Source organism: Protopterus annectens, chromosome 2.part2 (genome assembly GCF_019279795.1).
Source record: "Protopterus annectens isolate FY-2018-M chromosome 2.part2, PAN1.0, whole genome shotgun sequence".
NCBI lineage: Eukaryota > Metazoa > Chordata > Ceratodontiformes > Protopteridae > Protopterus > Protopterus annectens.
Genome location: NC_056730.1, coordinates 742,121,948 through 742,135,041, shown reverse-complemented (window position 1 = coordinate 742,135,041; position 13,094 = coordinate 742,121,948). Strand labels below are relative to the sequence as shown.

Genomic DNA, 13,094 nt, shown 5'->3' with positions numbered 1-13,094 from the left:
GCATGTAGGCGTGTTATTTTGTTTCTTATGCTTTGCAGTTGATGGTGGTTTTGTGTAGGGACTTTAAGGAGGTTGGGGGTTATAACAGGCTGGAAGGGGGACGACCAGAGTTTGGATGTATATCACCGCATTGACTTAGGTTGCGGTGGGTGAGGAGATTTACAGGTTGCAGTTTCTTTTTAATATTGAAGAAATTGTTTAGAAACAATATTGTTTTGCATTCTAGATTAGGCTTTGCAATGCCCATTCTCCAGGGGTTGATGGACTCTTCTCCTTCCACCTTCCAAATGTAGTAAGCAAGGTAATCTGTTTGTACAACTAAGGTTAGGGCTACTGCAGCGATGATCAATGTTATGAATGTAGTACAGGTGTGTAATTAAACTTATCATAATAGTAGATGTTGGAATGATCACTGCTGAAGTAGCTTCTCCCTCCCTCCACCCCCCCTGTTTTTAGTATGTTGTTTATTCCAGGGTGTGGCTATTTATTTTTTGTTCTTAACTGAGCTGAGCCTCCCTGTATCTGTTGACAGGAAAGTTCTTAAGGGCTTGGTTCCCAAAGTAGTCTTTTAGGCAGCTTTGCTTGAGCTGCCTGACGGTTTGGGTGCATGAAAGGTACCCTGAAGTTTTGGAAGCTGCCCTGCTGTTGTATCCTTTGCAGGCTATAACCCAAATAGCAAAGGCTACTGCAGCAGTGCTCATTTGAACATCTACTTCTGTGGTTTGTTCACTTGCAGAACTGTACTTATTCCCACAGTAATAGAGCTTGTCAGTCTCTGAAGCTTAAGATGATCTTTTTAGACTTGCTCATACAGTTCTCAAGGAAATTATTTATTTATTAGGCCATTCTTTATATTGGTCTCTCTCAATTTTCATCTTCATCTTTTATCTTGCAGACCAGCGTACTGTTGAGATTTTTTAATAGTTTTGGAAATGGAGAGTGGGGGTCTAAGACAGAAACTGAGCTGTAATAAATGTAAAAATTAATTGTGTTTGAGTATTGAAGGGGGGAGCTGCACTGGCTTATTGGTAAAGAGGGAGGAGGAAGGTACAGCTGAGATGCATGTGTATTGAGAAGACATAAGTAACGGTTTACTCCCACCAGTGACCATTGTGGAAGAACAACAAAAAAAAAAAAAAAAGCTGAAGTCAGAGAAAGCCTAATACGTAACAGCATTAACCTAGTGAGACAAATGAATAGTGAAGAGACTGGATTCATCTCTTGTACACCTTTTTTGGCTTGAACTGTTTTTTTTTTTTTTTTGAGCGTCTTCTGCGTGGAGATGTGCGTGAATGGGCGTACCTTTGTTGAAGGTTGTGTGTCAGGGCTGGTAACTCGACACATAAAAATCAACTACCAATCATTAGCGGACCGGAGTTCTGCTGTGGCGACCCCTACCTGGGGAAAGCCAAAAGACGCAAAAAAAAGAGTAAGGTTCCTTCTGCAAATATCCTCACAGCTGAATGGTTGAGGTACAGCCACATGAGCCATAGGTGCAGGGTTTGAATACATGGAAGGGAAAACAAGCATTTATTTTGGATTGGGAGGGTGGCCTAAAGGTACAAGGTTTGAGTCTCACAAGGTGATAATTGGCTAGGCTTACAGTGGCTCGCAAGGGCAGTCAGCCTAGTACTAACCTATGAACTTCACAGTATGACAGTTGTAACACTATTCTTTTTAGAAAACACTTTCACAGAAGATAATGTATTGTTCTGCGCTGCATTCAAGAATAAGGGAGTAGTACTACAACTGTATCATGTAAGCAACTTGCCAATTAATAAATGGGCTTCACTAACATGAGCCCTTCTGATGGCACACTTGGTGGCAAATAAATCAAAATCCTTTTTTTTTGCATACCCTCTTTCTCTTTGGTATTTCTTTCTGCTTAGACTTAAAGTATTCTTTAATTTGTATCACAAGAAAATAGACATCTTATGTTATTTGATGGGCTTTTATGCTTTTGGGATGCTTCAAGCCTGTGAAATCAGAATATATCATGTTTTACACAGTCCTTCAACTCTACTGGAATTCAGGAGAGCTGCTTGATATTATATAAGTATTGTATATAAAAGTAGTATTAAAGTGGAGGTTTGGACCTGTAGGACAGTCAGCATTAAATATTACAAGAGAGAACACAGAGAGAGGAAGGGCAATGGGGACATATAGCTCCCACTGTTAATTGGGATCCAGCATATGATGGAGTTATAGGAGGGGAATCATTACCTCTGAAAAGAGACCAAGCACATTTTTTGTGTCCAGTTAAAAAAATAGTCACTGGAAAGTGTGCTCACCAGTATATTCTGTACAGTTACTCTGCTTTGTAAATAAACAACTTGTTAGCATACTAGTAAATGTTCATTTTACTTCTCTTTTCATTTAGGGAAATGGATACTGACTAAAGATTATGTAATCCATAGTGCTGAAAGAGGCAATTGGCTTGACGAAACAACCTATGAATGGGGATACAAGACAGAACAGGATTCATGCTATCCAGTTGTGATGCAGTCTGCACCCAAACGATGGCGAGAGAAGCTATCACAGACTGGTATTCCAGGAGCATTCTATGGGTGGAAGGTTGTATTACTTATAAAAAGCAGTGATTGCCGAAAACTGGCTGTTGAAAGGTGAGAGAGTAGTTTGTGAACTTTGCAGGAGTAGATTTGATTTAACATTGTTATTCAGCTGTTTTTCTAATTTAAGTTTATTGGTAGCAAATAGTGTGCCAAGTGGAAGAAAACATTTATCTGTGTGTGTGCTGTATATACTGTGTTACTTAATGTTCATGTTTTTATCAAGCCACGTAAACCACAGATGTCATAGTGTCAGTAGACCAACTTTCAAATCATTGAGACGACAAGGAAGAAAATCCAATGTGCTGAAACCCCACATAGCCGACTGTCAAAAAAATGACCTGGTAACATTAAGTGTACCTCTCACATAATGCACCAGCAAAACAAAAAACTCATCCCGTGTAAGCACTGCCCTGTCAAATATAATATACTAAACTAATGAGCTGTCCTCCAAACCCTGCCCACAAACCAATAGCTGCTTGAAAGTAACAAATCTCACTGAATATCCATGAGGGTGCCCTGCAAAAATATTCAGTGGAGATTTGTTAAACCAAAAATCACAAACACTTTAATTTAAAATGTTAGTTTTTGCAGGGGGGGGCAACTCCGAGATCGTACTGCAGTGCGGAAATGAGCAAATTTCCTGTTCTGCTCAGCTTGGAGTCAGCATTTCAATTGTTCAGTCATCTAAATGTCGGCATAGTGAAGTTTCAGTTATATGAAACTTCACTCTTTTGGTCTCGGTGATTTGAAAGTCAATCTATTGATATTTTGGGTCTATTTTATATATTCGAACTTTAGTGATCGAACATTTAAATGTTCGAATATTTTAAAAAATTAAAAAAAAAACTAATAAAAAAAAAAACTAAAGGGTGTACTGCTACTTAAATATACCAACTCCAAGATTGGTCTACAGTGTAGGAAATGGGAAATTTTCCATTTCTGCACTGTAGCACACTGAAGTGGGATCTCGGAGTTGGTATATTTAAGTAGCGGGGAGTGTGGGGTGTGCAGAGGGGCTTGCCCCCCTGCTTACACCCGTTACTTTTTTTTTTTTTTGTAAATATTTATTTTTAATACATTCGAACATTTAATTGTTCAATCACTACAGCTCGATATTTAGTGATTCGAACAATTAAGCGTTCGAATACATAAAATAGACCCGATATTTCAGTAATGTCAAGAAGACCCCGTAATGTACCAGGTTTATTTATATGATTTAGCAAACATATACTGCTGAACGTAAAGCAGCCCTTATCAGGGTGTACATAAAGGAAAGCTTCTAGATTAGGAGTTGTAGTTTTAGTTGTTTTTCTCTGAAGCAGTTTTGGACCCTGATGGAAACCACATCAGTTCTGCCCAATTGCATGCTTGGCCACCTTCATAAGATAGATTGCTGTATATTATGCTCACTGGCTACACCAACTTCTAGTGGTCCAGTCAGGTGCTAGCCAGCACATAGTCGCAGAGAAAAGTACAGTTGTGTACACTTACCATAAATGTAGATGTTTGAGTGTATTCACTGTTGCAGTCATTACATTCGGGTTATCTGCTTGCAGGTAGCCCTCAGTCGGCCTGATTAACAAAGTCTTGGGTCCTGCATCGGTTGCTGTCCCTTCTTCCATGACGTCAGGTCGTCAGAGGTATAAAACATGCAGCCGACACTATTACATCAGTTTTTCTTGCCCCAGATGTCAGGTGCCCCCCTAAAGGGAAGCAATTAAATATAAAAGTACAAAGATATACCTCCAACAAAAAAGCAAATACACCAAAAAGGCTTTTAAGCATAGTAAAGGAAAGTAGAGGTATAGTCAAAAAAAGTTAGGGAGCTGGAGGGAGGGTAACCAGGACTGCAACAGTGAATGCACTCTTAACATCTACATTTATGGTAAGTGTACACAACTGTACTATGTTGCATTCATTACATTTGGGTAGATTCCCAAAGCTATGGTTGGGAGGATGAATTTAGATAGCATTAGGGCCAGCTATAAGGCCCTGCAAGACTGCAGTGGCAAAGCCAGCTCTGGATTTAGAAAAAATTGGCAAGTGATAATGCTTGGTAAAAATATGTACAGAACTCCAGGTAGCAGCTTCTAGGATGTCCCTGGTAGGGGTGCCTCTGAGAAAGGCTGTAGAGGTAGATGCAGCCCTGGTGGAGTGAGGTCTGATCCCCTAGGGGATAGGTTTTCCGTGGTGCTTATAGCAGAAATGAATGCAATGGCTTATCCATTTAGAAATGGTTTGCTTTGAAATAGCCTTCCCCTCTGCCCCTGTAGCAAATGCCACCAGCAGTTGTTCAGATTTCCTTTAAGGTTTAGTCCTGTCCAAGTAGAATCTAAGTTGTCTATGCACATCTAAGGAATTCAGTATCCGTTCCCCTTTATTCTGTGGATTGGGAAAGAAGGTAGACAAATGAATGGACTGATTAAGAGCCACACTGGATACTACCTTGGGCATGAAGGATGGATTGGTTCTGAGGGACACCCTGTCCACATGAAAGATGATGAAAGGCTCCACTGCCATAAGGGCCTGTAATTTAGATACCCTTCTAGCTGAAGTGATTGCTAAAAGGAAAGCTGTTTTCCAAGAAAGAAATTTTAAGTCTGCCTTAGCAGCTGGCTCAAAAGGAGGAAGAGTGAGTTTCTCCAAGACAAAGTTAAGGTCCCAGGCTGGGGTTGGAGTTCTCCTGGGTATTCTCAAATTTTTGGCCCCTCTGAGGAACTGCTTGAGCAGTGGATGAGAGAAGAAGGGAGGTTCTGTGTTTATAATGAGCTGAAATGACTGAGGCGTGGATTTTAATGGAGGAAAAAGACAGGCCCTTATGAAGCATCTCAGTTAAGTATTTTAAAATCTGAGGTAAATTGGGCGCTGCTGTGCTCATCCCTTGGGATTGGTTCCAGGCACAGAATCTTTTCCATTTTTCAGCATAAGATTTTCTAGTACTAGGCCTCCTTGCCTCTAAAATGATATCCATCACAGGTTTGCTGAGGGGATGGTAAAGGAGAGATTAAGTAATTAGCCAGGCTGCAAGGTTCAGTGTTAGAAGCTGAGGGTGCAGAATCTGGTTCTCCTGCTGAGACAGCAAGGAAGGAGTGTGAGGCAGGTGCCATGGAGATAACCATGACACACTGCACAGGAGGGGGTACCAGTGTTGGCGCTGCCAGTCTGGAGCAACCAAAATCATCCTGGGTTTGTCCTGTTTGATTTTTAGTAGTACTTTGGAGAGCAGAGGCAGAGGGGGGAAGGCATAGACTGATAGGTTTTTCCAGCTGAAGGACAGAGCATCCACTTTCCAGGCTTGTTTGTGGGGAGTCCTTGTGCAAAATTTGTCCAGTTGGTAGTTCTGGGGAGAGGCAAACAAATATATATTTGGGCTCCCCCATTTGCTTGTCAACATGTTGAAAATCCTTGGTTCCAGTTTTCACTCGTGAGGGTCCATGAGGTTTCTGCTTAGTCCGTCTGCCAGTGTATTTATTTTAACTGGCAGGAATTGAGCTTGTAGGTGCACTTGGTAGCTCAAGGCTGTGTTCCACAATGTCTTGGCTAGTCTGCAGAAGGGGTAAGAATGCGTACGCTCCCCTGCTTGTTTATGTACCACATAACAGTGGTGTTGTCCGTCTTTACCATTAGTTGTCCTGGAAGAATGTGGTCCTTGAAGGCTGTCAGACCATTCTGTACAGCTAATATTTCTTTTTGATTGATATGCAGGTGCATTTGACTTGGGTTCCATTTGCCCTGAATGCACTTCCCTGCCAGGAGAGCCCCCATGCATAGTCTGATGCATCTGTTGTTAGGGTTTGGGCGGCAGGGGGTGGTGTGAAAGGTAGTCCCTTGTTTTACCTCTGCCCACCAAAGGAACTCTAGGCATATGCAAGGTATGATAGGAATCATTGCTTATAGATCCTGAGAATGTTGACGCCATAGGCTTTTTAGATACGACTGTAGTTTCCTCATATGCAGTCTTTCATATGGAATTAGAAGAATACAGGAGGCCATGAACCCCAAGGCTTGCAGTATTTGTCTTGCAGATAGCAGGGTCTTTGTGGCCACTTGTTTGAAGTAGGTTGTCAAAAGAATTTGTTTCTCTGGCATGAGGTAGGCCATCTGGGAAGTTCAGGAATATAATTTGTTGACGGGATACCAGGTGTGATTTCTTTTCATTTATGGTGTACCCCAGACAAGTTAGAACCCTTTGTACAAAGGCCAGATGATTCAAAAGTATATCCTGGCTTTCTGCCTGAATTAAACCATCGTCCATGTATGGGTATAATTGAATATTTCTTCACCTGCAAAATGCAATAACTGGAGCTAGGCACTTTGTGAATACCCTGGGCCCAGGAGATAAGCCAAAGGGCAGTGCAGAGAACTGATAGTGCATGTAGCCTGCTTTGAAGCGTAGGTATCTTCTGCAAGGTTCCCTGATTGGGATGTGCAGGTATGCTTCTTTTAAATCTAGTGTTGGCAACCAGGCATCTTTGCCAAGCATAGGAAGTAATTGGTGAAGAGTCAGCATCTTGAATTTTGGAATCTCTAAAAAGGTGTTTAGAGCAGACAGGTCCAGGATAGGACACCATGAATTGTCTTTTCTGGGTACCAGGACAAGTCTTGAGTAGAAACCTTGTCCCTTTTCCTCTTCTGGTACCAGTTGAATAGCCCCCTTAAGAGAGAAAGTACTTGTTTTTGTGCCTCTGCCCACTGATTTGGGGGTAGGTCCGGCCACCCGCTTGGTGTTAGCAACGTGTGGAAGTGAAATCTGTATTCCTGGGACATTATATTTAAAACCCATTTGTCCTGGGTAATGAGTTCCCAATTCTTTGCATGAAGAGCAATCTTTCCCCCCAAAGGGGCAGTCAGTTGATAAGTGCTTGGAAATTTTAAAAGGAAGTCATTGAGACAGTTTACCATGGGGGGAGACTTATTATTCCCAGATTTGGAAGTGGAGGCCCCCCACTGCTTTGTTCTGTGTGTCCCCTGGGACTGAAACCTGGGGTTTTTGCTGTGTCTGGGTTTGGCTTGAGAAGACCTGGAAGGGGCTGGAAAGGACCAATTCTTAGAGGGCCAGTGCCTACAAAATCTAGGAGGCTTAACTTATAAAAAAAAGGTTTAACAGTTTGCATAGATTTAGCTTTATATTCCATCTTTTTAAGAACTTCCTCAGCCTTGTTGCCAAACAGGCGGTCCTGATTTAAAGGAGCATCCAACAATTTAGCTTTAACATGATCAGGCAAAGATTGCTCCTTAAGCCAAGCATGACTTTTCAGCAAAGACCCAGTAACAGCAGCCCTGCAAGAGGCCTCTAACGAATCAAAACCACATTGCAAAGTATGTTTTCCAACTTGTTCAACAGAATGCATTAAATCCTGTAATTCTTTATTTTCCACACAGTCAGGAATCAACATCATTTTCTGTTTAAGAAGTCCAATAACATGTTACTGATACTTTAACATATGAAACTGGCAGTTTAAAGCCCTAATGGCCAAGGTTGCAGAAGTATAAACCTTTACCCCATCTATCCAGCGCCCAGAAGTCTCTATAAGAAGGGGTAGGATTTGTTAGCAGTAGAAGCCTTAATGCCCTTGGGCCCCTGTGAAATAGTCCCTGGATCTGCAATAGGATTTTTAAAAAGGAACTTGTGGGACTCAGGGACCCTGTAGTATCTGTCATGTTTTCTGGAAGCAGGAGGCAGGGAATCAGAGGCCAAACTAGATTCCAAAAAAGCATCATCAACAATGTCTAGTGCAGGAGGAATAGCTAAAGGCATATGCTGAGGTAGTAGAAGGAAATCCCTATGCCTCTTTTTTGAATCAGAAAAATCCTGGCTTTCCCAGTGGAAATTCTCCCTTAGCGTATGTAAGGTTTCCCCAAAAGAAAAATCCTAAGGAGGAGAAGCAGAAGGAATGGAGTCCTCTACATCAGAATCTTCATAAGTAGATAAGGGCAAATCCAGATCATCAGAAGAATCAGAAACAACAGAATCCTGATCAGAAAATTCATAATCAACTTCAGTCCTAGGCCTCTTAGAAGGGGGGGTTGGCTACCTCTGATTAGAGTAATTAGATCTTCAGCCATTCTTATCATTTGTTTTTTAGGCATAGAGGCCTGAGCATGTGGTCTGGGAGTCGTTTTTTTAGGCATGGATTGAGATTTAGGTCTAAGTAAAGAAGGAGGTGTCTGTTTAATATGCAAGTCCGTAGGCCTGAATACACCCTCAGAAGCTGGTGCCTGCACAGCGGCTCTGGACCCATCCAAGGTAGAGACATCAGCGGGTTCCATAGCTGAAGCATCTCACGGCATACTGGACTCCAAATGGGTCTCGGTAGAGGCCAGCGAATCAGAAGTAGCAGATATCAGGGGCTGCGAAAGCGCCTCACTGAGTACTGGCGACTGGCTTAGGAGAAGCGTCATCGGCAGTTTTGGATCTCGGCGGCCTGTCTCTGTCTTTATCTTTGCATTTTTTTGGCATCCCGGTAGTTGGATGGCTAACCGATGACATGTCTGTATAATTAAACCAAGAACCAAAATATTTAGAGGCGAAAATGTACCGACGACAGATTGTGCGCTGATTAAATAATGCACAAAACTGACAGCAAGGTATGTCGTGGTCAAGGCCTAGGCAAGGAATACAGTACAAATGAAAATCTTTGAGGTATTTGCTTTCCACAAGTGATGCAATTATTAACTTTTACTGACATCGGTAAGGAGCAAGAAAAAGTTTTCCCAACGAGGTGCTTAGGTTTAGTTGAAGACTTTCGTTCTGAAACTCGGAAATGAAAATTTCAGGAGTTGGCCGACCGGCATTTGCGAACTGCTTCTGCTTTGGGCACCACACGGCAAGAAAGACTGATGTAATGGCATCGGCTGCATGTTTTATACCCCTGACGTCATGGAAGAAGGGACAGCAACTGACGCAGGACCCAAGACTTTGTTAATCAGGCCGACTGAGGGCTATCTGCAAGCAGATAACCCGAATGTAATGACTGCAACAGTGAAACATGAAGGACATCTGATATTGTCAGTCTAAATTAGCTCAACCCTATGGGCGCTAACATATTTTGTAGGCTATGCTTTCACTCTGTGTTCCCAGCAGTTAGATTACTTTCAGTATCCCAAATGAGGAACTTGGTGTTATCAAGAGTATTTTCATGACGTTTTAGATGGGTTCCTGTTGTGTGATCACAAACGCATTTTGTCAAATGCGTCTTGATTGAACCTAAAAGAACGAAACGGCAAAATAATGAAGCAGCTTTTCAGTGAATTCTTTCCCTGGAAAAGAATTTGCTTGGCCGCTTTCATTACTTTGCCATTTTCGGCACTGTAGTGCGATCTCGGAGTTGGTATATTTAAGTAGGGGGGGTTGGGGGGCACAGCCCCCACATTATGTAATGTTTTAAAAAAATTTTTTTTTTTGGAACAGCTGTTCTGAGGTTTCAATTTACTAAGCTTTCGCCTACATGGGGTCGATTAATTATCGTTCGCTTTTGTAAGCATGCGATAATATAATATAAACCCTTTTAGACGACTAGTGTCTGCAGTCTGTAAAAACCTGTTTTAACTAAGCAATTCAGGTAACATGTTATATTGCTTCCATTGTAGGAGATATCAACTGGCAAAAGAGTTTCTAAAATATATTGCTATTATAACTGCATTAGTTTTGCACCCCTTGTATTATTTTTTGTGAATATATATCCAAATATTGGACATATTTTTAAAAAATTGGAAATATCACTCTTGAGCCTGTGGAAAATGTATGGCAAATGCAAGAGGTCTGAAATATTTGAATATATAAATGCAAGGAGTATTAAAATTAAACTTATTTGCTTAAAACTGTGTGTCTGTATACCAGCTGGATGTTATACCTGTTGCACAGACAGTAACTTATGCCATTCCTGACTCTTAGACTTCTCTGTTGGAGTAATGTTCTCAGATCTGGCAGAAAAACACAGTGGTGGAGTTGGAGTTGGTGTTACAGTACTGTTTCAGGTAAAGGTGACTTGTTTTTTTTTTGTCTGGCAAGCAGTTTCATCATTTTGAGTGGCTCCCTATTGAAATATCAAGTCTCTCATTGCTAGTACTGTAAGACCAAAAAAAAAAAGTCTGAAAATACAGTAGAGGAGTGAATATCGAACATTTCTGTTTCTCCTTTAAACTTGCTTTTTGCAGGGGGGCAACAAGGATACAGGCGACCTTCAAACTCTTGTCCCGACCCACTTGGTTTCATCAAGGGTAGATCTTGCTTATTAAACCTGGTGAACTTCTTTGAGAATGCTACCAAGGCCCTGGATGAGGGTAAAGCGGTACATACTGCCTATCTTGATTGAGCCAAAGCTTTTGACACAATCCCCCATTCAGGGAACATTGAGAAATTCTCCCTGCAGGGGAGTAACCCACATGTCGCTAGATGTGTAGCGAAGTGGCTCACTGACAGAACACCCACTGTCAGAGTTGGGCAGTCCACCTCTACCAGTAAACCAGTTACCAGTGGTGTACCACAAGGATTTGTACTGGGCCCTCTACTGTTTGAAATCTGCTTCTCTGATGTCCAGACGAAAGCAGATGGCTTGTGGCTTACCAAGTTTACAGATGGCTGCAAACTGGGCGCAGTCATTGAGTCCCCCAATGATGTAAACATATTACAGAAGGGGCTGACGTAGATAAATGATTGGTGCCAAGTTTAATGGACTAAAATTAAACCCCAAAAAATGCCTCATTATTCCTTTTGGTAAGTATCCCCTGCTAATTATGATATAGATAACACCCCTGTAAGCTCGAAGACAGGTTGATAGCCATCTAAACTTCGATCACCATGTATCCATAGTAGTAAGGAAAGCCTTTTACATTGCACATCTCATAAATAAGGACATTGCATCCAAAACTAAGGAGGTTATAACTCCGCTGTACTCTGTCCTTATCAAACCACGAATTGAGTATGGTGCTCCCTTCTGTATGTATATCACCAGACACCTGCAGCAACTGGAGAGACCACAGTGGTTTCTAACCAAGAGAATCTAGGGCCTCCAAAATCTGACTTACAAAAGCCCTGTCACTGTACTGTGTATCATACAGGCTGCTGAGAAGTGACCTGTGCCTGGCCTACAGAGCAGTTTCTACCAGAAGATCCAGTGGATGTTTCGGAGGGAATATACTTGAGATCAGCAGTAAGTGTAAAGGAAATGAGAAGCAGTCATTATGAACAGGTTGGGCAAATGGAGAGGTGAGGGAGACATAACCAGCAGACTGTAGGGACTAAAAACTACCTTGTCTTGAAAGTGCTTTTTTTTTTTTTTAGAGAGGGTTGTGGTTCATGAGTTGACTACCGGAATGGGTGGTGGAAAAGAAATCCACAGATGCATTCAAGAGGGTATGGGACAGGTGAAGAAAGAGTTAAGGGTCAGGAGGTAGACCTTTAAAGTACTTAAAGTAACATATTAGATAGGCTTATTGCCAACTCTTCAATTAATCAGATGTAGTGTGAAAAAGAGCTACTATCTGAATTAGCTGTAAGTAAATGTGAGTAGTCCAGAAAAGTTCTGATACTATTGATCAGTTCTCTAACCCTGCTCATACACCATGAAATTGCTGTCCAACGTATTGTATACAGGGTTACAGCAGACTGCCTTTCAGGTTATCTCCCATCAAGAATATCCATCTTTTTTCTCTTCAGTTAAACCAAATGTAGTGTCAGATTGCTTCACCTGAATTCTGGGTCTGCATCTGCAGACAGATTGCTACTTGAATTTTTAAAGATGTCTGCAAGTGCGATATCATACCCAATGTTAGTACTTAACCTTCCTTTCTTCTTTCTAGGAAAAAAATATTTCTTCTTTTCCTGCATAAAGTTTTTTTTTCCAGAGTCTATTACCCTTTCTCTCACTTTTACTTGAAAAGTGTACATGCATAGCTTATTCTATATCTAATCACCGCAACAGTTTCATCTGTGACATGCATCATGGCTGTAGAACTGCATATCACATGGATGCCACAATGCAGACACAGTGGAAGTCGCACATAGCCAACTAAACCTAGGCATGTTAGCAAAGTCACTTTTTGTGCATGTATTAAAACATTTGAGACTTTTAGTCATCAGAAAGGATCACTTGTTATGGTTTGCCATTCAGTTCCTACAGCTTTTCGGAAAACAAGCATCTGTCTGTCTGACAGAGTGGCATCATCATCTCACCGTCTCAGGCAATGTAGTGTCGCTGGTGTCAAAGCAGCTCTCTTTCCATTTTCATTAGTGGCACTGCTAATACCTGTGGAGTCTCCAAACTGGTGTAGTATGCTGATGATACAGCTATCCTCCCGGATTAAAAAAAAAATTCTGGTGATCTGTAAGTTACATCATAGCTTCAGTTCTGTGCAGGCAATATACTTAGATGTCTTGCACTATGTTTCATTAGTGGCAAAAATGCATTTTAATCAGTTTCTTAGAAACTTGAGCTTACCATTACATCTTTTGACGTGTTAGTCATACAGAAAGTCAGCTTCACTAAATTACTTGCTTTATAACAGATAATTCTTTAAAGT

The 13,094-nt window shown here is 41.4% G+C and overlaps 1 protein-coding gene across 1 annotated transcript in view; it reads left to right on the top strand.

Annotated features, from left to right (window-relative positions):
* SLF1 (SMC5-SMC6 complex localization factor 1) overlaps positions 1–13,094 on the top strand; it is a 1,376,372-nt gene that overhangs the window by 393,553 nt on the left and 969,725 nt on the right. Inside the window, exon 4 of the mRNA XM_044064135.1 lies at positions 2,381–2,624. Within this exon, the coding sequence (XP_043920070.1) occupies positions 2,381–2,624 (244 nt within the window). The remainder of the gene's footprint in view (positions 1–2,380; positions 2,625–13,094) is intronic.